Source organism: Anguilla rostrata, chromosome 1 (genome assembly GCF_018555375.3).
Source record: "Anguilla rostrata isolate EN2019 chromosome 1, ASM1855537v3, whole genome shotgun sequence".
Classification (NCBI taxonomy): Eukaryota; Metazoa; Chordata; class Actinopteri; order Anguilliformes; family Anguillidae; genus Anguilla; species Anguilla rostrata.
The window spans coordinates 76,576,763-76,602,609 of record NC_057933.1 but is presented as its reverse complement, the minus strand read 5'-3'; the positions used below and the strand labels follow the sequence as shown (position 1 = coordinate 76,602,609).

The 25,847-nt window shown below is 38.5% G+C and overlaps 1 protein-coding gene and 1 long non-coding RNA gene across 11 annotated transcripts in view; one reads left to right on the top strand and one right to left on the bottom strand.

Moving 5' to 3' along the window:
- Positions 1-4,669, bottom strand: part of LOC135235978 (uncharacterized) — a 34,518-nt gene extending 29,849 nt beyond the window's left edge. Inside the window, exon 1 of the long non-coding RNA XR_010324476.1 lies at positions 4,351-4,669. This is a non-coding gene — a long non-coding RNA (uncharacterized LOC135235978). The remainder of the gene's footprint in view (positions 1-4,350) is intronic.
- LOC135235920 (nuclear GTPase SLIP-GC-like) overlaps positions 1-25,847 on the top strand; it is a 200,763-nt gene that overhangs the window by 36,010 nt on the left and 138,906 nt on the right. For 3 of the 10 annotated variants that reach the window (XM_064302015.1, XM_064302032.1, XM_064301960.1), the window contains exons 16-17: positions 14,515-14,669; positions 16,235-16,373. The exons of 1 other annotated variant lie outside the window; for it this stretch is intronic. In XM_064302015.1, coding sequence (XP_064158085.1) covers positions 14,515-14,669; positions 16,235-16,373 — 294 coding nt within the window. Of the gene's footprint in view, positions 1-11,280; positions 11,415-11,816; positions 11,997-14,514; positions 14,670-16,234; positions 16,374-16,512; positions 16,622-16,740; positions 16,875-17,252; positions 17,344-18,515; positions 18,710-25,847 lie in introns of those variants that run through there. 6 more of the 10 variants (XM_064302050.1, XM_064301980.1, XM_064301989.1 and 3 more) reach the window with 6 other exon arrangements.

Below are 25,847 nucleotides of genomic sequence, written 5' to 3'. Positions count from 1 at the left end.
TTTTTACGCTCATAAATCATAAGCCAGTTTCGATTTGGTAAATGTTATTTGGAAGACATGTTGTTGAAATGGAATATAATGGAATGAAACTGACAAATAAATAGTCCGGACGTTTATAAGTGACCAAATTGAATATGTTTATACTAAGAAGTTATACACTCTGGAATATACAGTGCAGTCTAAGTATTTCAATGGTGTCACAATTTTTGTAGTTTCACCCATTGTCTGGTGATGTACGTGGGTCACAGACTTCAGGCAGTCACCAAATGCAAAGGATTTGCAACTAAATATGGCAATTCTATTTCAGATTATGTGAATTTGTCCTATTACTTTTTGGTCCCTAAAATTAGGGGACTATGTATAAACACCGCTGTAATTGCTACGCAGGTCACCCAGTATGGATGTAAATACCATCAAATTAAAGCAGACGGCCTGCATTTAACCTCATATTCATTATTTCATTTCAAATCCAGTGTGCTGGAATACAAAGCCAGAATAAATGTGTGTCACTGTCCAAATACTAATGGACTACACTGCACATGTCTGAAACAGACAGCCCTTGTCACTAAGATATAGTGGCACTGGCATATTGCACCGGTAATACATATTATATACTCTCACCCTGATTTTCTTTCTCATTGCAAAAAATAATTTCTTCTTGTTTTCAGACAATAGCTACATTAGGCCATGAAGCAGCATTGTCAGCTAAAAACAGGATCTTTTCCAGTCAGCATGTAATGCATGAATTCAGTGTCTTTTGTTGGATGCATGAGTGCATCCATGCAATATTTTTTTATTATTATTTTGAAAAGAAACTTTTTTAAAAAAAATAATTGAGTGATTAGAAATTTAGAGGAGTGTTTGAAGAGGGGTTACAAATGTTCTTATGAACATGAAGGTAAAACATCACTTTGACGCCACTCTGATTTTCATTAAAAAGCAATCTCAAGGTTAACTCTATATTGAGAGAGCTCTGTCGGCTTGTCTTTTTGCTTTGCTGTATCTGGGCCATTGCACTGCTAGCAATGAACTGCAAGTCTGATCCCAAACCAAAGGCTCTGTAGCCACACCCACCCATCCCCACACAGAAAAGCCATGCCCAGAAACATCCCAAACACGTTTTAGAATGACAAATACAGGTAAAGTCATACAAATTTGGAGAAAGTGTGTAAAGACAGATTGCAGTGCATCATAGATAAACCTTGGTTATTATATATTTTCTAGGTAAAAATCATGCATAGTATGCTTTTAAGCAGTGTTTCTCCCAAAATGAGAAAATAATGTATATTGGCTCATATTTACCTTCTTGTGTACAGAAAATGGATGAATAGATGAATGAAATAACTACAACAAACATAATTGTTTTGGAAGAAAAAACAGGTACATTGTCAGTAAAAAGAAATTAACAGCTTTGGCAAAATTAACAGCTTTTTCACAGTACAATATAGAGATACAAACACAAATTAAATACCATTTAACATGACATAACATCTAAAGTATATGATAACATAAGCCATGTTACAGTCAAAACACTTGGTAGCTTCTTCAAGGAATACCAGAATGTTTGCCAGGCATGACCTTCCCTTGTGAAAACCATGCTGTAAGATGTAGTTATTTTCAAATAACATTTCTAATTTGTCTCTAATGATAGATTCTAGTTTTTTACATGTAATGCAAGTTAAACTGACAGGCCTGTAGTTTCTTGGATCAGTACTTGGATCCCCTTTTTTATATGTTGGTATTATATTACCTTGCTTCCAGTACTTATTGATCCTCTATCTCAATATCTGCAAAGACATTCTGAGTACTGACTATGGCTTCCAGTCTATTAGTAGCCACTCTTTTAGTAAAACGCTACTACTGTATTGAGAGAAACATTTAGCATTGCTTTTTGCATCTTGGGCAATTTGCTTTTCAAAGAGCCTCTTGGTTTCCGTAGTTATTTCTTATCCTTAGTGCACATATTACAGTATTCAGCCTTATTACTCTCAGTGCTGTGGTTTTTAAATATCTTATACAGTTAATTTTTTATGAGACTTTCCTGTATGACTTTGTTCATTACCTAGGGAGACTGCTTCTTCAACTTATTTTTCATAACCTTTGGAATAAACTTGCATTGTGCCTCAATTATAACCCTTTTGAACCTGCCCCACTTTTCAATCACAGTCTTACAATCAAGAAGTTGCACCCAGTCAATAGTACTTCAAGTTGCTTGCATCTTGTTAAAATTGGCTCATCTAGAATGTGAAATTCTGGTAGAGATGGCCTTGTTAATTTTCATAATATATTAAAACTGACTGCAGAATGATCGCTAGTCCCACTCCCAAGTGGCTTGATTACCTCTATGCTACAAATTCTGTCAGGATCATTACTTAGCACCAGATCCAGAATTGATTTCCCTCTTGTAGGCTGACATACTATGCTGACATTGATAACAACTAAAAATTCTACCTCACTTTTTTCTTGTTCTGCCACCAATTCCCAATTTATAGAGGGGTAATTGAAGTCACCCATAGTAAAAGTCTCACGTTCCTGACAGCTTGTTTAATGTTTCCAAAGAGCACTGACTGTCTGAGGCTGGTGGCTGGTAACACTTAGCAATGATACTATACTTACATAGCAATGATGAAATATTATCTATGTTCAGTAGATGGAGACAGAGACAGTAAATCAATGACAGTTATATCCGCTTCTGTTTTACTCCAGAAAACGATGTCAGATAGGTCTATCAGCAAACATATGGCTTTGCTATGCCCAGAAGTCCTCAATAATAATGGTATTTTCCAAGGAATTATGAAAAATCGTTGACAACGTTTCGTTAGGTGTAACGTCTTTTAATGCTACCATATAGAGCAAATGCCATGGTAAGAAAATGTTCGGTTACGCTAACCTATAAAACGCTATTCAAAAAGCAAAATTAGACATGTTATACATCGTTAGAAAGCTTATACTCTCGCCTACTGATCAAGCGGCGGCCGCTGTTGTCGCGGAGGCGGGACGCGCGCGGAGTGCGGAGAGTTCAACCTCAACCTGTCCCGGGACGCCGCGCCGATGACCGCCGCCCGCCTCGTCCCCGGGCCGACTCTTCCAAAAACGCGTCCGTGCGCTGAAGCGCTCGCGCCGCGGCTGAGAAGCTAGCACGAGGCGAGCCCAATGAGGTCACGCCACACCCGCCGAAAAGCTCCGGCCCGTCGGCAGGCCATCTTCTGCTGGTCTCCTGCGCACGAGAGCAGGCTGGCGGACGTGCGCACAGACGCAGGACGTCTGTCTCATTTTTTGATATTTATTTGTGTACTCGACGCACTCCTCGTCGTGTGTGTTCAAATTTATTTGTTAGGATAAACCCCTTGAGGTGTAACATCTCGTTTTCGAGGGGGGGGTCCCAAAAATATATATCACAATCACTACATAACAAGACCGCCAGGTGACCAAATAAATCCGCAATCGACAACCATTTTCCATGCCATCCATTTTAAAATGTATTTACTACACATGCAGCATCTGGGTTAAGGACATCGTTCAAGGGCACAGTAGCTGAGCCCCGCGTGGGAATCAAGCCAGCAACCGCTGGGTTACAGACTCAGCTACCCATGGGTCATCAGCACACATGAGCAGTGCCTTTTCAGCTGACCTACCTGGTCAAGTAAAGGTGAAACAAGCACAATCACCACCTCATAATGAACAAACAATGTGGCTCAATGAAGAACACAAGAGGATTCCCAAACAGTCACAGGAGTCTGTGATTCAAGTGTAAACGACTTTGGGACAGGAAAATTAGATGCATAGGTGTATTTTATTAATAAAAGGACCCAAACATGATAAAATAGGGATGGGAGTTTTCCTGGTTAACCAGTAAATGCTGATTTTCAGACTATCAAATATCTCCAGGACCACCAGCACTTTCCTTTCCAGGTGAACATCCTCTCCCGGTAGCAGCTGTTAGTCAGAGTGCAACAAGCCCATGATGTGTGTTTGCATACGACAGGCTTAAGTGCCTCTGGCTAAGACATTTACGGTCCGAGGATCAGAACTTTCACATTCATGAGAGGAAAAAAAAAAGGTGGATGAACATGCACACGAATATCAGAAAATGAGAGAAAAGGTAGAGAGTTAGAGGCGGAGATGCAGTGAAGGGAATAAAAGAGGGAAAGATGCAGGGAAGAGGCACTGGGAGAGAAGAGAGGAGGGGAAAAATGCTGCAGTTGAGAAATAAACCTGACTCATCCTGTCCATTCCTGTTTTTTTCATATGAATAAAATTTCAGAGCTGCTACCAATGCCTTTACACGTCCTCTGCCCATCTCTCCATCTCTCCTTCCACTGAAAGCACAGAGCTGCAGATGTTACTTACTGTGCAAGTGTGCAGCAGGCAGGTGGAGATCTGTCTGTTACCCCTCCGTCTGCAGGACAGCGTTATGACTCCCTTCCTCCACTGTGGAAAGAAACGTCCTCTTTTACATTCCCTCCCTCCTTATTTCTGTCTACCTAGATCTCTCTCTCTCTCTCTCTATCTCTCTATCTATCTCTTACTCGAGCTGTATCTTTCTCTATTTCTTCTTGTCCTTCCCTCCTCCGAAGGATCTTGGATTCAGAGAAGAGACAATATTATACTGGCCTCTCTCTCTCTCTCTCTCTCTCCTTCCCTCTCTCTCTGTCTCCTTCCCTCTCTCTCTCTCTCTCTCTCTCCTTCCCTCTCTCTCTCTCTCCTTCCCTCTCTCTCTCTCTCTCTCTCTCGCACACACTTTTATGCTCTGCCTGAGATGGTTCTTTGCTGAACCAAATGATGTGTGGAACTAAGTAGGAGAGAAGGAGTTGATGCACACACACACACAAACACAAAGACATACAAAAACACATACATGCACACACTCACACAAAGACATACAAAAACACATACACACACTCACACACAAGCACATAGAAAAACATGTGCACACACACACACACACACACACACACACCCATACACAAAGACATAAAAAAACTCATACACACACACTCACACACATAAAGTCATACAAAAACACATACACACACACACAAGGACATACAAAAACACGCACATACACACACAATGCACAAACAAAACACAATCCACATACATAACACACTTGTTGCACTATTTTCGTAATTTCAGTACTAATCATTCATAATTTCCTTTTTTACCATTTTTTTCATGATTAATATTTCATTATATGATATGTGCGCTTATACAAACTGATAACCATAAGCGAATTGCATTCAATTATTTAATAAAAATTGAAAAAAATTATTTTGTATATTGTAACGATTTCATTTTCAAGTATTTACAGAAACTTATGTTGTAATGTAAAACACTGTCAATTATTAATAAAACCAAGTTTCTGTTCATGATTTCCATTTTTATTTAATTAATTAAATAATTGAATAAGCTTAGGCACACATCATATAGGCCTAATGAAAAAAAATGTACTCAATTGAAAAATGATCTAGGAACGTAGGCCTAGAGGTTTAGCTAAATTATTACCTGAAGCTCCTTGGTTTTGAGGGGCGGAGGCACGGCCATTGCTCCTGATATTTTGCAAGGAACTTCTGGGGGGTATGAACTCGCTTCTTTTTAGTAGGTCCGCTGCTCTCTCTCCTTGTCATTATCCTAGTCATCTGACGTCATTATTACTTTCTAACTGCAAGGCTGGTCGGGTGACTGGCTGCAATAATAGGAATTATTTGCTACGTTAGCAGTATGTAGTCAAACACCTTTGCAACGGTCACTTTGCTCCAACAGAGCGTGCGCGATTCAAAGTTAGAAGAGGGAGTCTCCGTAGGGTTTGAATTACAGAGGCTAAATTAGGCTACTCCATCAGTTATTCACACCGCAGCCGTCTCGTGACGAGGCTAATCACATCGTATGCGAGCTACTACGGCTAACTATATTTACAAATTTATCTCATTAGGATATACCCCTTGAAATGCATCATCTCGTAAAGTTACCGAACATGTTTTAACGTTGTATATGTTAACATTGCGGTCACATTTTTGTGCTTGATTATTACTCCCCACTTCCCATTTTACCTCAGCAATGCAGCGTTACGTCTCGGTGGATAATAAATTACCGCTGCGTATCAGTGGATGTTGAGTGAATAAGAGTCGGGGAGGGGTTACAGAACCACAAGCACAAGGTCGTAGCATCTGGTTCAATCCGAGGAATGTAGCTTAAATACCGAATATATGTACGGCATTGTTTTGTATTGAGTGATTGTTTTCCGTAATTACATTACAATATATATTTTTTGTTGCGTATTTTCAACTGGCATTTCGTACCTGCGTATTTTGACCGATAATTGCGTGGTTGGTACACAAAATGCGTACAGGTTGGCAGGTCTGGAATAGTCACGAAAACTCTAGCTGAAAAAATTATGTTAACCAAGTTTTTAGCATTAATAAACCTTGAATGGGGTGAAATTGACCCCAAACATAATAGGAGGGTTAAGAGATCATTGGCAAGCCATTTGCTCATCATTTACTCACAAGTGATAAAACACAACCCATATACATAACGCACTTGTTGCAATTTCCTTCAGTTGCCAGACACACATTTTAAAAGTGTGTTCATTAGCTTGCAACTAATCTCCTGCTGTCCTCATGTCTGCAACAATATTTCCTTCATGATCCATGCCCCTTAAGACCTTCACTAAAACCAATCAAAACAATTCTGGCCTCTGAAAAATTTCATTACACAAAAGACTAACAAGCTGTCTGTCACCCCGACAACAGATCAGTCCCTTACCTAAGGACATATGAGACAATGATTTGTTTAAACAAATACTGGCAGCAAACATATTTTACTGTGATGACACAGTTGTGACGGTCCGGGTAGGGGGGACCCAAACGCAGAGGGAAAAAAAAAACACAAACTCAAAAGGGAAAATTAACAAAGACTTTACTAACACAAGGTGAACAAACAAGGAACAGACAAGGCCACAATGGGCTAAAACACAAACTCAAAAAATAATCTAATGAAACAGAAAACAGGAACTCAAAAACACAGACAGGGCAGAACACGGGAAGGCAGAGCACAAGGGAACAAGCAGGTACATACAGTTTGCAACATCGGAAACAAACACATAAAAGAAACACCAGAAAATACATACGGGTCAGGAACAAAACACAAACGGGTAACAAACGCAGGCAGGTACAAGAAAGTCGGGAAACAAACACAAGAAGGCAGGTACATGAAAGTCGGGAAACAAACACAAGAAGGCAGGTACATGAAAGTCGGGAAACAAACACAAGAAGGCAGGTACATGAAAGTCGGGAAACAAACACAAGCAGGCAGGAACATGTATGTCAGGTAACAAACACAAGGAACCAGCACCCGAGTCAAGGGAACAGAGAACTTAAATAGACAGGGGGGTGACAAGACACAGGTGAACTCAAAAAACAATCAAACCAGAAGGAGGGGATAACAAGACACAGGTGGGAACAATGATGGGATAACGAGACAACCAATAATACAATTAACAGGGGGGGAACAGGACACAAAACAGAAGTGCCGCCATCTGGCGGCCCAACAGGGAAAACGCAGACAGGAACACCGGAACATGACAACAGTAAACTGATACAGCTGGGCGGGGTGTACTGTAGAAAACAAAACTTGCTGAACAGAAAGTAGATGATAAAAGAGAGCAACTTCCTTTCAAAATTATTAGAAGGCTTGAAAAACAACAAGTGAAGATTACATGATTTTGTCCCTTCATTGAAACACTGGTGAGTCAATCAACGGTCAAATATTTACTGCATATTTAATTAGCACACTGTATATCATCACAACTGGTTAAGTGCCTTCAATTCTGTTCATACAGTGCTAGGCTCTTTATTTACACGTCTGTTGGCTCATAGCAGAATATGAATATTTTTGTAAAATGAATTGGCAGAGATAAGAAACTTTGCCTGCAGTGCTAAACTACACACTAAATATTCTCTTGTTTTTAGCCAAACTGAGATGTGTTGAGAATGCTGTGCTCTGAAATTGCATTTTTATTGTTTGTTTGATGAGTAATTTTTCAATATATTTTACAGTGTTTAACAAATTATGCATGAATATCGATAACAGTTATGCATGAACTATGCATGAAATTATGCATGAACTTCGATAACAGTTAATAATTTGGTGACAATTATTGTGAAACAGTTGGGAAATAATGCTTAACTACATTAATTAAATAACAATATTAATTAATACATTTACAGATGTTTGTAAATGTAGGAATAATTATTTTTAACTTGCATGTAAATAATGAGCAAATGCCTTACTAATGATCTATTAACAGACATTATTATAAAGTGTTAACCAAACTTATCTGGCTACCAGGTTTAAAATCACATAACACACTTCCTGTCTCAACAAAGTCAAAATGTTGTGTGGAACTAAGTAGGAGAGAAAGAGGGAAGGAGATGATGCACATACACACACACACTCACAATACAAAAACATGTACACACACACACACACACGCATGCACGCACACACACAATACACACACAAAACCTAACCCATATACTGTCACGGGGGGTGCGGGGATGGACCCAAACGCAGAGTGAAAAACCAAAAAGTCCAAAATGGGGAAAACAAGACATTAATAAACTAACAGGGAACAAAAAGCCTCGCAGGGCAAAATTCACAAACAACAAAAATTCTCAAAAAATTCACAAGAAAACAAAAATACAAAAATTCAAAAACGAGGGAAAACAGGGCAGGTAGGGCACAGGCAGGCAAACAACAGGTAAACCGGAAACAAGCAGGAACAGGAACAAACAGGCAGGCGCGCAGGTAGCGCAGGTAGCGCAGGTAGCGCAGGTAGCGCAGGTAGCGCAGGTAGCGCACCAAACAAACCAAACCAAAGCAAAAGATTCCAGCGCCTGAGTCGGGGAGAGGGAGACTTAAATAGAAAGACAGAGACGAGACACAGGAGGGCACCATGAACAATCAAGCCACAGAGAGGGAGGGGAACACGAGACAAAACGCAACTAATAATTAGATAACGAGAAACAATAAAACAATCAACTGAACACAAAACAGAGGTACCGCCATCTGGCGGGCCAACAGAGAACAACAAGGGGGAAGACAACAGAAGACAACAGAACCCTGACATATACATTACACAGTTGTTGCAGTTTTTTTTTGTAATTTTAGTGCTAATCATTCATAATTTCCTTCAGTTCCCAGACACACATTTGAAAAGTGTGTTTATTAGCTTGCAGCTAATCTTCTGCTGTCCTCGTGTCTGTAACAATATTTCCTTCATGACCCATGCGTCTTAAGACCTTCCGTAGTCTTAAACCAATCCAAAAATTTCATTACATAAAACACTATTGAGCCGACAACAGATCAGTTCCTTACTTAAGGACATAAGAGACACCGATTTGCTTAAACAAACTCTGGTAACAAACATATTTTACTGTGATATCAGAGTTGTTCTATGGAAACTAGTTCAGAGGTGAATTATGTCCCAATGTATGGACACACCCTAATGAAAAAAACAAACCAGTTACTGCTGGGCGGGGTGTACTGTAGAAAACAAAACTGGTTGAACAGGAAGTAGATGATAAAATAGAGCAACTTCCTTCCAGACTTATTGGAAGGCTTGAAAAACAACAAGTGAAGATTACATGATTTTGTCCCTTCATTGAAACACTGGTGAGTCCGTCAACGGTCAAATATTTACTGTATATTTAATTAGCACACTGTATATCATCACAACTGGTTAAGTGTCTTCAATTCTGTTCATACAGTGCTAGGCTCTTTATTTACACGTCTGTTGGCTCATAGCAGAATATGAATATTTTTGTAAAATGAATTGGCAGAGATAAGAAACCTGCAGTGCTGAACGTAGAGTATGCTAAACTACACACTAAAATATTCTCTTGTTTTTAGCCAAACTGAGATGTGTTGAGAATGCTGTGCTCTGAAATTGCATTTTTATTGTTTTTTTGATGAGTAATTTTTCAATATATTTTACAGTGTTTAACAAATTATGCATGAACTTTGACAACAGTTAATAATTTGGTAACAATTACTGTGAAATAGTTGGGAAATAATGCATAACTACATTAATTAAATAACAATGTTAATTCATACATTTACAGATGTTTGTAAATGTAGGAATAATTATTTATAAGTTGTGAGTAGATACTGAGCAAATGCCTTACTAATGATCTATTAACAGACATTATTATAAAGTGTTAATCAATCTTATCTGGCTAACAGGTTTAAAATCACATAATCAACATACTTCCTGTCTCAACAAAGTCAAATATGTAGTACCTTACTGTATTTTATTGTGACTTATAAAGTGACTGATAAAGTATGATTTCCAATCAATCAATCAATCAATCAATCAATCAATCAATCAATCAATCAATTTTATTTGTATAGCGCTTTTAAACAGAGGAGCTTTGTCACAAAGCAGCTTTACAGAGAACCGGCCCCCCAGAGAGTAAGCCTAGCGCAACAGTGGCAAGGAAAAACTCCCTGACTGATAGCAGAACCGGAAAAGGGACGGGTGCACTTCAGAAAATAGACGGCATCATGAGGAAGGAGGATTACATAGAAATATTGAAGCAACACCTCAAGACATCAGCTAGAAAGTTAAAACTTGGTCACAACTGGGTCTTCCAGCAGGACAATGATCCTAAGCATACCTCCAAAGTTGTAACAAAATGGCTTAAAGACAACAAAGTGAAAGTATTGGAGTGGCCTTCACAAAGCCCTGACCTGAATCCCATAGAAAATTTGTGGACTGAACTGAAAAAACGTGTGCGAGCAAGGAGTCCCACAAACCTGAGTTACACCAGTTCTGTCAGGAGGAATGGGCAAAAAAGTTCAGCAAAGTATTGTGAGAAGCTTTTATAAGGCTACCCCAAGCATTTGATTCAATTAATCAAATTAATTAATTAAGTTAAGCAATTAATAGGCAATGCCACCAAATACTAACAAAGTGTATGTAAACTTTTGACCCTCTGAAATCTGATATAGTACATCAAAGCTTAAATAAATCTGTCTCTTAGCCATTATTTTGTAATTACCTCTTATGGAAATAAAGTAGATACCCTAATTGACTTAACACAGGAAATATATGGTAACATGAAACGTGTGTAGTTGTGAAAAATTGAGTTTGAATGTCTTTAGCCTAGGTGTATGTAAACTTTTGGCCTCAACTGTAGGCCTATATATTTAAGCAAAATGTGAAGATAAAATAAATGGTTTAAGTGTTCACCAGCTGTTTTTCTACTATTTACAAAGAACTGCCATTGCTGATGGAGCACATTAAGAAACTGTATGTCTCCCATTCCGTGAAGGAAGTGAAAGATTATGTATCTGAGGTTTCTGGAATCATTTCATATCTTCACTTTTCAAAGGATGCCCTCAGTTCAAAGGTGTGTTTTCACTCCATCAATATGTATATTTGAATATATTTATAATAATTATAATACTATGACAAAGAACTAAAAACACACATGATTATATTGCTCACTGTGTTTCATGTAGCTGCTGTATCTGAAAATGAACATTAAAGTCTGCATGAATTCTGGCATACAGCCATCTAGCTTCTAAATTCAAAACCCAGATAGCTTGTTTCTATGTTTGTGACTTTAGTACACCATTTCATAAAATTAGAAATTGATCATATATACACAGAAAAATGTTTCCTAGTCCAGCTATCAACAGAATGTTATTATTTGGATGGTGTTTCATTCAATTATACATGTTTAAGTAAAAAATTCACTTTAAAATCAGAGGTTATGCTTTATGTGAGAATAAGTACTGCCCTTTTTCAGGCTCAGACTTCAAATTCCCAGGAGTTCAGGCGACTTGAAAAGGACCTGGATAACACTTGCACAACACTGAATTCAGCTCTGAGCAGAGTTCACACAAAACTCCAGGAACGTCTGCTGACAGGAGCAAAGGAAGCAGAGAAACACTGCCTGAGGAATGCCACAGAGAAAGTGCTGGAACCAGTGAGTTTGTTTTAGCTGGAAACTGCCAGTTTTTCTCAAAAAATGTCAACAAAAAAAAGGATCAACAGCTGGAAATTCAAAGCCTTCCTAACATTGTAGCCAGCAATGAATGAATAAATTAATTCATGAATTAATAAATATTTATAAAGTCTTATTAATGGCATCTTAAGATGCAATAAACAATTTTAATTTTCAAGTCAAGGGCAGCATGGTGGTGCAGTAGGTGGCACTGTCACCTCAGCAAGGAGGTCCTGGGTTTGAATCCGGCATGGGCTTTTCTGTGTGCAGTTTGTATGTTCTCGCTGTCTTACTGGGTTTCCTCCTGGTACTTATGTTTCCTCCCACAGTTCAAACACTTGCAGGTACGCTAATTGGAGACTCTAAATTGCCTATGAGTGTGTGATGAATGGTATGGTATGTGTGCCTTGCGATAGGATAAGCGGGTATAGATAATGAATGGATGGCTGGAATTTCAAGTCAGCAGCTGCCCACATGCATGCCATGAAATATTGCTGCATATTGTCCAGTTAAAAATAGGCTTTGACTTGATTAATTTGACCTATGAGCTTGATATGATCAGAAAATTGTTATAATATTGACTTTAGTCTAATGCACTTTTTTTTTTGACTCCAGGCTAAAGCCAGTGCATTTTCTATTATCCAAATAGACCTATTTGTTGTGTAAATAATGGAAATTGCTTTTATTTTATAAACAAAATTGCTTTTTTTCTCACGTTAACCTATTCAGTAAGAGATGATGCCTCTTTATTCAGAACAAAAATTTATAAATACAAAAATTATCGATCGCTATAACGGTCTTCGCCAGTGTGTGGATTATTGCCTTTCTTTTCATTCTTTTCTCTTTAATTATATGTGACGGTAGTAAACAAGCATGTTTCAGAGGCCACGTGAAATGCTTCTAGAAAAAAACGTCACCGTTGTTATCTATTGGGTGACCATTAGACGGCCACCAATCAGAAGGCCTTGCAACTTTCATAATTTAAGGTAAAATATCATAAAATATAGGCCCCATAGCATGTGGAACCAATTTCATGATATTTGGTGCATCCAATTATAAGATATAAAATTTCTGTATTTGTAGTGCCCTCTATGGGTGTAGGTTGGACTGCTGTTGCACACATGCTTATCTAACAGCCTGTAACATCTACCCTAAGCTTCATAACAATCCAGCAAATTTTCATGGAGTTATAGACTTTTTTTGGTTAGGCCATGCCCGTTTTCAACCTCATTGGCTAATATTGACAAAACTTTCTGTCTGAGGTGAAGGAGAAATTTCAGACTGTGGAAGAAAATGTTTTCAGCACAAAAGTAAGGCGTTGGACCACATTTACACAGATATGCATTACATTTCACATTTTTGAAAAGTCACAGAAAATCATCCCTATGGGACTGCTTTGATTTAGAGAGGAATGGTAGTCCAGTTAGTTGCGGCTACCAGGGTTCCACCAGAGATTTTGGACCCCATGAAAAGATTTCACATTGGACTCCACTACCCCAGAAAATCAAATGTTCTAATATTTCAGTCAAGGCCCTTTGAATTGTCCTAACTTCTCTCCCTTTACAGTGGCTTTAGCTGGCTATGTCAAGCTAGTCTAGCTTTAATCATTGAACAGATGCCACATGGAATCATTTAAAGCTTAGGCATCAGCTTTGTTTAAATTAAATTGTAATTTACACAATGAAATAGAATACCCATCCCTATCCCAGCCATATGAATTTAAGATTTGTCCATCCCTGGTATGGTAACCATGGTTTCACGATAGGCCATTCAATAACTAATACAAATGCACTGCAATGAACAATAATACAGTATTAGCAAGTATTATCCTCACCCTTACAATCACATGCCCCAACACTTCCTCATTATTTAGAAATAGCCTTTTTAAATGTTAGTTATTTAAGCTAAGAACGAACTGTCAAATTAATGAGTTTTTTTTTTTTACAAAATACTGAAAACTGGTGGTGGGACATTTTACGATTTTATCTACATGATGACAAACTATTTTTTTCCTTGTGGTTACTTGAGTATGTTTTTTAATAATTCAACTTTTGTTGGGCCTACAGCCCGTTTTACAGCAGCAGACCTGCTTAAAAGCATTCTCCAGCGCAGGCTAGCCCACGCAACAAAGCTCTTTAGATAAAAGCTACTGTTTTACTGCTATGGCAGTGTTTCTAAGCTAGACTGCAAACTGGGGGAGGGTGGTGTGGAGAGCGGTTTCTTCTGACCGTGGGGGTGGATGATGGCAAGCACAACATGTGGGCTATACATGCCTTGACCCATAACAATGGCAATTTATTTTTGATGCAAATAAATGATTTTGGGATTTTTATTAAATGTTTAAGAACGTGCGGGCGAATCCTCTTACTGTACTCAACTGAAGCCTCCTGTAAGTCTCGTGTAACTTGAAAAAGAGATGTATATCAGTGAATTGATGCCTGCTGCATAAATTGCTTTCTATACATGGTAATTTTTCATTTGTATTTTGGTTTTTGTACAGAAATGTGATAACAGAGGCTACCACAAGACGCTCAAAGCCTTGTGTAAAAATGATGGCTATTACCGATCTGGCAACGGAGTGGTAGTTGATCTGAACTACACTCTGTCAGAACCCATGTACAAACAGATGAATGATGTCTTTCTGAAAACGTTTGGGTGAGTGTTTTTTGCATTTGTTATGAATCTTGTATTTTCTTCATTGAAACCAATATTGTGCCTATATCTTATGATCCAGAGTGGCCAATCATCTTTCTGTCATATTTCCTCTTCCATTTTGGGCACTGCCCACCAGGCACACTGAAGTCCATGCTGTCAGAGACTGTTTCTCTTCACTCTGCAGTCCGGCTAACGAGCCGCGCAGCCAGTGCATCAGAGCTGTGCACTTTGTTTAGCACAGTTGAGCCATTTTCACATGACAAGCATTAAAACGCTCCACATGGCATCAAACCGTTAAATTCCTATGGAGGGAGCGTTGATGCCCAACTTGGGAGCAACGCTAAGCCTGGTGTAGTGCACTCAAAAGAATGCCAAGTTGCAATCCTCAAAGTTCAATTAGTTTGAACTTTGACCTTGTTTGAAGCTAACCTTTCATAGTGCGTCTAAACACAGATTTGTATGAAGCAGGCAGGTGTAAACACTGAAGAACATTTTGGGATGAATCTAGGATTTTCAGTTTCACAAAACAAGTTCACAAGTAAACCTTATACCGCAGACCACCTACTACTATCACCTTGTTACAGTTTTAAGAACCAACGGCTTTCTTGGATGGATGATGTCAAGTTTCAACAGCTGGGAGCATTCGATTTTCATTGCGTCGTCACTGGCTAACTTGGCACTGAACGCAGAGTTTGATGCTTGTTATGTGAAAGCAGCTTTAGACTGCAGGGTAGGGTTGCACTAGCTTTTCGTAAGTTCTCCCTTGAGTTGGAATGTAAAGTTCACACTACAGACTTAGTAGCTACTAGTTAGTTTGCAACTAGGCAGCTTCTAAATTTGGTTGCACAAAACTAAGTAGGGCATAAGCCCTTCATTAAGTAATATACAGTCTCACAAAATTATGCTGATGTTGACTGAACTATATGAAATGGAACGGAAGCAACAGCTCTAAGTTGCAGCAAGAAATATGACATCCAGTGAACTATACTGTTTGCCCCCAGGCTATAATGGAGAAACTAGTGCCTTTTTCTATCAAACTTAGGGTTTACAGTCATATTTTCAACCCAGTTATATGCAGGACGTTGGCGAGGACGGGGTTTTCAAGGAATTCTTCACTATATTCGAATTGGTCTGCCGTTTAAATGTTACTAATTACCATTATTTCAGCATAGTGCTACATTCTAACTATGTTGTGTGGTGCAACATGTTTTATTTTAGTAGTGTGCAAGTTGTAACTTAGTAAAGATTACCGTTACAGCTAGGCTTATTTTTTTTTACTCGTGCACAGCTGGTGCAACCAGCCCCAGATTCCCAATTAACCAGGAGTTGCTTGTGTGATCACACAGGGACAACCCTGCTGACTATAGCCCACTCTTCATTGGAAACACCCTCTAGGGCTGTCAGCCATAATCAGCACATTCAGGGTTCGACAACAGACTGTGGGGAGCATTGATACACGGAAAACCTATTTATTAGCAGAACATACCACAATATTTCTGCGTTTGATATGTCTAAAGTATCACTTGCAAGTAACACCAACAAATCATTTTAAATTGTCTCTCAAGGCCTGGAGGTACGAGAGCATCAATCAATGGGCAATTTGGAAGTTTTCAAGAGAACTTCATCACAAATGATAAACTCCTGGAATATAAAAAAACAAAGAATGAAGAGAAATACCTGCGTCTGGTGTACATTAGAACAGAGGTGAGAAATAGCCCCTTCTGCAGTAGATATGCAGTTGGTATCTTTTTTTACATTATTACACCTAATGCTGAATTACAGAAATTACCTGAGCAATTTTTCCACAAGTGAACTAATACATCTTCTCTTTTATATCATCTAGCAAAGAAAATTGCACAAGAATTTGGAAAAGGAAATCCTAAGGAGAAAGAAGCTGATCTACAATTCCCTCAGTAATTCAATCCGTGACACCATGACACCAACATATCAAGGTTGGTATCTCAATATAAAAAATTTGGAAAGTAAGTAAGTAATCCAAGTTTATCTGTTAAAATGTGAAATACTGTTATTAATAGAAATTAATGCAAAATTTTGTCAAATTTATTTTCAGAATGCGCTCGCATCCATGGACAGTCTTCTTTCTGTAAGATTCAAGAGAACGTGAAATATGCAATTGAGAAATCCAAAAATGGCATGTTCCGTGAGGCCATGAAAAAGATGCTGGAGGAGTTCAGCAGTCTGCAGGTTAGTTTTCTCTGGAAAATTCTACTTGCCTTTTTGAAAAACTTAATTATCCAAAGGGGGGGACAGTTAATTAAATGTTTACAATATAATGATGGCAAAGCATCACCACTTTTACTTCCATAGTTTGTATAGGCTACAGGCCATGTATTTCTACCTGAGCCAAATCTATGATTTTACTTTGATTAAGATCACCCCAACCTAGTAATGCTTGCTTTTCCTGTTTAAAATGTTCTGCAATTTGCGTGAAAATATAGAGTTTTTTTTACACAGGAGAAAAAATGAATTTATAAAATTGCTTAAGCTAAGATTTACTAGCTTTAAAAAAATATCACTTTACAGGAAATGATGAAATCTTTGTTTTCAATCATTACTCTATAGAAATACCTTGTGACAGAAATTAAGACACAGATGGCAACCTCCTTGAGGCTGGCTCTAAACCAGATCCCAGATGACCTCACTGGCCTCCCAGGTAACCAGTGGAAACCACTTTTAGACTGCAGGAGGATGTCAAAGGACACTGTACACTGTATACTGAACCAGCAGATTACGATATGTCCTAATTATTCCTGCCCTCCTGGTACATCTTTGGGTTGAGAGGTGGCTGGGCCATGCAGTCGCTCCTTGATTATGACATCTGATAAATATAATGTGGACATATTTCAGTTCCATGTTGCATGATACTGATGACCTTTGTGATTAAGCTTTCCTTCCTGTGTGATGTTAAGGTGTCTGTAAGTTTTCTATGTCTGACACCTTTTATACTCGATTGTTCAACTCCCATCATTTACTTCGACAATGTCCCCGGAAAACAAGCAATACTCATTTTCTTATGGATGAATGTTAATTGCTAAGATTTCCGTTAGATAAACATACTGTGTTTGTTGGTGTAATATCTCTTTACCAAAAAGCAGACAGTGCTCAACCAATGCAGACAAGGGAAAGCACAAAATATACCAAAATAGTTTGTTAGGTGACAGTAAATGGACTTAAATGCTTGTTTAAATTGTGTATATTAGCTGCGATGCATCGTAAGAACCATCTTAAAAGTTTAAGTTCCGTCATTATCGGAAAAAGGGCTCAAGTCTTTTTTTTTTTCAAACTAATTCTAATAACTAATATGTTTTTTCCTTGGTCCACTTACTCTTGGTTTCACATTGAAATTTTTAATTGTGTTCAGGCTTGCTTGTCATTATTAAGAAGCATTGCTTCAGTCTGTTGAAAATGCCTCAGTCTGTTCAGACCTTTTAGAAGCAGGTAATACAGTAAGTGGCAGATTCTCTGTCTGGATCCTTTTTGGAACTGTGTGTTCCCATACCATGCACATTTATGTGGACCAACATCATCACCACACAACAGATTCAAACAGTCCAGGACTATACCTCTAACCAATGCTGTTTTTTCACTTGCTGTACGGAACTTCAGGTGGCTTATTTTGTCAGGAAATACAGGTTAGTTAATTTTCACAGGTCTAAGGTTGCGGTGTCCTACATGGCAGTCACCCTGGTCAATAGCCCACCTATGTTCATGAAAATCTCTGGTCATCTAAAGATCTACAGTAGCTGTCGTATGTGCTGTGGTTTGTTTAGAATGGCATATCTGCCTGCATGTATCTCAAACGATGTGATTTGTTCTTCATTCCAGATGTTTCAGAAGAAATGGAGACAATGAAGCGAAGCTGTGACTCTTAGGCCTCAGGTTTTTAACTAACGTGGATGACAGATTCAGCTAGACCAGAATTATCAAACAAAATGGAGATCACCATGGCAACCTGTCTCGTCCATATAAGGTTGCACAATTTCATGAATATTCAGGGTGGAAACTTTCTTTGGGAATTAATGGAATATATGGGAATTAACAAAAAATGAATGAACAATAGTTTCAACCCCTATACCCAAACAGTGAGGGTGCTGTGGAACATGCATTTTAACAGACACTGATGACTATTTTGCTTGTCAACATGTGTGTACAGATATTCCCTGAAGAATCAGCATTAATCCACCACACCACTGGGATTGACTAATTGTTCATTCAGCTTTCAAACTAAGCAAGAATTTTATAAATCAACAGGGTTTTCTTTAATAAATTTTAATGACAGTTCAATACTGAATACTGAATTTTGACATTTGGTCAGTTGAGAGAGATTTGACAGTTTAACTGGCTCTCTTTAAATATTTTACTCCTAAGTCAAGTACAGTATGTATAGCTACATATATAACCATAGCTATTCATTTTAGTCCCAAAGTGCTTATCTTGCTGGCTGGACACACGTTATGTTACCTACTTGATTCTGCTCGCAATTTAAAGACAATAAATGACAGGTGCACCAGGAAATGCAAGTGCTCTTTTAATTCATTCACTGCTTGCTTGCTACAAAGTCACATTTTCCATCTCTCAGTTTGGGGGAAAAGTGGTCTGACATGAACACACAATTGCTTTTTTGTGTGGAAAAACTACAGCAAGTGAACTCATCAGTTCAGTTCAGTAGGGGTAAAGCAAAATGTTCCTTAAACTGTTTCATATTAATTCATATACATTTTTTCATAATTTTAAACAGAAAACTGATTTTCTGCACTTCTTATTTTCAGTGGCGGCTTAATGAAAGTAGTTTAAAAAATAACTATTTGTTTTTTTGTTTGGTGTATGACAATGTAGGCTAATCATAATATTTCAGTTGTGATGACTTCTTTGTGTGGGATTTGTAGTGGAAACTGGGGCTCTTCGGGGTATAACCATATAACCGTGTGTTTACTTTTTCATTCAGTAATTTTTTGCATTATGTAATCATATCAATAATCATCCATAAAGTGAATGCCAGTATAAGAGAGGAATTATTCTGTACTGTGTGTGATTTGTTGTTTACTTTTCCATTCAGTAATTTTTGCATTATGTAATCATATCAATAATCATCATAAAGTAGAATGTACCAGTATAAGAAGGGAATTATTCTGTACTGTGTGTGATTTTGTTGTTTTCCAGTTGAATCACTTCAATCTTTAAAATAGCTAAATTGTTACTTGAACTTCAGTCTGATTCACTTCTCATTTAGAGAAGCCAGGGCACACTGAGTGTACAAAGAAAGTTTGTTCTGGGACTGACAGTAGGTGGGGAGGAGACGCCTGATGTCACAAATCTATCCAATTCCTCTGCAGCATCCCAGACCCGTTAGGTCAGGAGCCCATGTTGCCTGGCCACAAGCTTGGGTTGCTGGCAACAGGAAACTTTTCCCTCTTCCGACTACTCTAATCAATCCCTTGGGCAAAGTTGTGTAACTTATCTATCTCATGCACTGGTGTAAGAGCCTCAACCACAATAAGAAGTCTTGAGAATTTTCACTGAATGTTTATAGAACTAGCGTTCCTTCTCCCAACACTGTTATTCTTTGTTTCTTCGTTAATAAAGTGTGCCTTTTCTCAAGCTCGGTCTAGACTTCTATTTATTTGAGAATTGTAAAGTTTTTTCTTTCCTTCGATTAGTTTCCTACAATTTTTCTTCTTAAAAAGGTTGTCTTTAATATTCAAAGTGCTACACTGATCACCAGTTCAATGACCACCAGTTCTGGTAATTTTGTTTTATTTCTCATTACTTCTGACTCCGCGGAGGTCTTTGAATGGATTGAAAAACCTAGAAAGAAGCAAAGCTGTTTATTTGTTTGACTTGGGGCAAACTCATGTTATAATGCTGTCAAGAAGTTCATGGAAAGCATTACATTTTGAGAGCAGAACTGCATATCACAATTTCACATTTAATCTACAAGTCATATTCAAAAGAATTGCTTTTTTAAAAACTTAGTGTATTTTCATAATCATATCAGGAAGAACTATTCTAATCTGCCTTTTAATTTATGTTTGAATATGTTTTTGACAGAACTTTCATCATCCATTGCAGTGTTCTGACAATTATCAGCATTTCAACTTCTCAAAACATATATATGTATATATATGGATATGTTTACTGCATCAACAGCAGTGGCTTCCTACATCTGAAAGCAAAACATTCAAATTTGATTCATCATTCATTTTCACAGCTCAATGAAAATTAATTGGGGTGCATTACCAAGTACAATACTGTAGCAATAAGAGTTTGGCACGGTAATATAGTGCCGAGAACACCTGTTACCAACCAGAGCATTTAATACACAGCATGGATGGAAGATTTCTAATGAGGCTAAAGGACATGTAATATTACATACAGTATGAACTGTATTAAATCAGTTTGAATTAATAATAAAACACATGTCCAATACTGTTGATTCACCACTAGATGGTGTTCCCGTTTTTTACGCTCATAAATCATAAGCCAGTTTCGATTTGGTAAATGTTATTTGGAAGACATGTTGTTGAAATGGAATATAATGGAATGAAACTGACAAATAAATAGTCCGGACGTTTATAAGTGACCAAATTGAATATGTTTATACTAAGAAGTTATACACTCTGGAATATACAGTGCAGTCTAAGTATTTCAATGGTGTCACAATTTTTGTAGTTTCACCCATTGTCTGGTGATGTACGTGGGTCACAGACTTCAGGCAGTCACCAAATGCAAAGGATTTGCAACTAAATATGGCAATTCTATTTCAGATTATGTGAATTTGTCGTATTACTTTTTGGTCCCTAAAATTGGGGGACTATGTATAAACACCGCTGTAATTGCTACGCAGGTCACCCAGTATGGATGTAAATACCATCAAATTAAAGCATGCATTTAACCTCATATTCATTATTTCATTTCAAATCCAGTGTGCTGGAATACAAAGCCAGAATAAATGTTGTCACTGTCCAAATACTAATGGACTACACTGCACATGTCTGAAACAGACAGCCCTTGTCACTAAGATATAGTGGCACTGGCATATTGCACCGGTAATACATATTATATACTCTCACCCTGATTTTCTTTCTCATTGCAAAAAATAATTTCTTCTTGTTTTCAGACAATAGCTACATTAGGCCATGAAGCAGCATTGTCAGCTAAAAACAGGATCTTTTCCAGTCAGCATGTAATGCATGAATTCAGTGTCTTTTGTTGGATGCATGAGTGCATCCATGCAATATTTTTTTTATTATTTTTTTGAAAAAAACTTTTTTAAAAAATAATTGAGTGATTAGAAATTTAGAGGAGTGTTTGAAGAGGGGTTAAAATGTTCTTATGAACATGAAGGTAAAACATCACTTTGACGCCACTCTGATTTTCATTAAAAAGCAATCTCAAGGTTAACTCTATATTGAGAGAGCTCTGTCGGCTTGTCTTTTTGCTTTGCTGTATCTGGGCCATTGCACTGCTAGCAATGAACTGCAAGTCTGATCCCAAACCAAAGGCTCTGTAGCCACACCCACCCATCCCCACACAGAAAAGCCATGCCCAGAAACATCCCAAACACGTTTTAGAATGACAAATACAGGTAAAGTCATACAAATTTGGAGAAAGTGTGTAAAGACAGATTGCAGTGCATCATAGATAAACCTTGGTTATTATATATTTTCTAGGTAAAAATCATGCATAGTATGCTTTTAAGCAGTGTTTCTCCCAAAATGAGAAAATAATGTATATTGGCTCATATTTACCTTCTTGTGTACAGAAAATGGATGAATAGATGAATGAAATAACTACAACAAACATAATTGTTTTGGAAGAAAAAACAGGTACATTGTCAGTAAAAAGAAATTAACAGCTTTGGCAAAATTAACAGCTTTTTCACAGTACAATATAGAGATACAAACACAAATTAAATACCATTTAACATGACATAACATCTAAAGTATATGATAACATAAGCCATGTTACAGTCAAAACACTTGGTAGCTTCTTCAAGGAATACCAGAATGTTTGCCAGGCATGACCTTCCCTTGTGAAAACCATGCTGTAAGATGTAGTTATTTTCAAATAACATTTCTAATTTGTCTCTAATGATAGATTCTAGTTTTGTACATGTAATGCAAGTTAAACTGACAGGCCTGTAGTTTCTTGGATCAGTACTTGGATCCCCTTTTTTATATGTTGGTATTATATTACCTTGCTTCCAGTACTTATTGATCCTCTATCTCAATATCTGCAAAGACATTCTGAGTACTGACTATGGCTTCCAGTCTATTAGTAGCCACTCTTTTAGTAAAACGCTACTACTGTATTGAGAGAAACATTTAGCATTGCTTTTTGCATCTTGGGCAATTTGCTTTTCAAAGAGCCTCTTGGTTTCCCGTAGTTATTTCTTATCCTTAGTGCACATATTACAGTATTCAGCCTTATTACTCTCAGTGCTGTGGTTTTTAAATATCTTATACAGTTAATTTTTTATGAGACTTTCCTGTATGACTTTGTTCATTACCTAGGGAGACTGCTTCTTCAACTTATTTTTCATAACCTTTGGAATAAACTTGCATTGTGCCTCAATTATAACCCTTTTGAACCTGCCCCACTTTTCAATCACAGTCTTACAATCAAGAAGTTGCACCCAGTCAATAGTACTTCAAGTTGCTTGCATCTTGTTAAAATTGGCTCATCTAGAATGTGAAATTCTGGGAGAGATGGCCTTGTTAATTTTCATAATATATTAAAACTGACTGCAGAATGATCGCTAGTCCCACTCCCAAGTGGCTCGATTACCTCTATGCTACAAATTCTGTCAGGATCATTACTTAGCACCAGATCCAGAATTGATTTCCCTCTTGTAGGCTGACTGACATACTATGCTGACATTGATAACAACTAAAAATTCTACCTCACTTTTTTCTTGTCCTGCCACCAATTCCCAATTTATAGAGGGGTAATTGAAGTCACCCATAGTAAAAGTCTCACGTTCTTGACAGCTTGTTTAATGTTTCCAAAGAGCACTGACTGTCTGAGGCTGGTGGCTGGTAACACTTAGCAATGATACTATACTTACATAGCAATGATGAAATCTTATCTATGTTCAGTAGATGGAGACAGAGACAGTAAATCAATGACAGTTATATCCGCTTCTGTTTTGCTCCAGAAAACGATGTCAGATAGGTCTATCAGCAAACATATGGCTTAGCTATGCCCAGAAGTCCTCAATAATAATGGTATTTTCCAAGGAATTATGAAAAATCTTTGACAACGTTTCGTTAGGTGTAACGTCTTTTAATGCTACCATATAGAGCGAATGCCATGGTAAGAAAATGTTCGGTTACGCTAACCTATAAAACGCTATTCAAAAAGCAAAATTAGACATGTTATACATCGTTAGAAAGCTTATACTCTCGCCTACTGATCAAGCGGCGGCCGCTGTTGTCGCGGAGGCGGGACGCGCGCGGAGTGCGGAGAGTTCAACCTCAACCTGTCCCGGGACGCCGCGCCGATGACCGCCGCCCGCCTCGTCCCCGGGCCGACTCTTCGAAAAACGCGTCCGTGCGCTGAAGCGCTCGCGCGGCGGCTGAGAAGCTAGCACGAGGCGAGCCCAATGAGGTCACGCCACACCCGCCGAAAAGCTCCGGCCCTTTGGCAGGCCATCTTCTGCTGGTCTCCTTCGCACGAGAGCAGGCTGGCGGACGTGCGCACAGACGCAGGACGTCTGTCTCATTTTTTGATATTTATTTGTGCACTCGACGCACTCCTCGTCGTGTGTGTTCAAATTTATTTATTAGGATAAACCCCTTGAGATGTAACATCATCGTTTTCGAGGGGGGGTCCCAAAAATATATATCACAATCACTACATAACAAGACCGCCAGGTGACCAAATAAATCCGCAATCGACAACCATTTTCCATGCCATCCATTTTAAAATGTATTTACTAAACATGCAGCATCTGGGTTAAGGACATCGTTCAAGGGCACAGTAGCTGAGCCCCGCTTGGGAATCAAGCCAGCAACCGCTGGGTTACAGACTCAGCTACCCATGGTTCATCAGCACACATGAGCAGTGCCTTTTCAGCTGACCTACCTGGTCAAGTAAAGGTGAAACAAGCACAATCACCACCTCATAATGAACAAACAATGTGGCTCAATGAAGAACACAAGAGGATTCCCAAACAGTCACAGGAGTCTGTGATTCAAGTGTAGACGACTTTGGGACAGGAAAATTAGATGCATAGGTGTATTTTATTAATAAAAGGACCCAAACATGATAAAATAGTGATGGGAGTTTTCCTGGTTAACCAGTAAATGCTGATTTTCAGACTATCAAATATCTCCAGGACCACCAGCACTTTCCTTTCCAGGTGAACATCCTCTCCCGGTAGCAGCTGTTAGTCGGAGTGCAACAAGCCCATGATGTGTGTTTGCATACGACAGGCTTAAGTGCCTCTGGCTAAGACATTTACGGTCCGAGGATCAGAACTTTCACATTCATGAGAGGAAAAAAAAAGGTGGATGAACATGCACACGAATATCAGAAAATGAGAGAAAAGGTAGAGAGTTAGAGGCGGAGATGCAGTGAAGGGAATAAAAGAGGGAAAGATGCAGGGAAGAGGCACTGGGAGAGACGTAAAGAAGAGAGGAGGGGGAAAATGCTGCAGTTGAGAAATAAACCTGACTCATCCTGTCCATTCCTGTTTTTTTCATATGAATAAAATTTCAGAGCTGCTACCAATGCCTTTACACATCCTCTGCCCATCTCTCCATCTCTCCTTCCACTGAAAGCACAGAGCTGCAGATGTTACTTACTGTGCAAGTGTGCAGCAGGCAGGTGGAGATCTGTCTGTTACCCCTCCGTCTGCAGGACAGCGTTATGACTCCCCTCCTCCACTGTGGAAAGAAACGTCCTCTTTTACATTCCCTCCCTCCTTATTTCTGTCTACCTAGATCTCTGTCTCTCTATCTCTCTATCTATCTCTTACTCGAGCTGTATCTTTCTCTATTTCTTCTTGTCCTTCCCTCCTCCGAAGGATCTTGGATTCAGAGAAGAGACAATATTATACTGGCCTCTCTCTCTCTCTCTCTCTCTCTCTCTCTCGCACACACTTTTATGCTCTGCCTGAGATGGTTCTTTGCTGAACCAAATGATGTGTGGAAC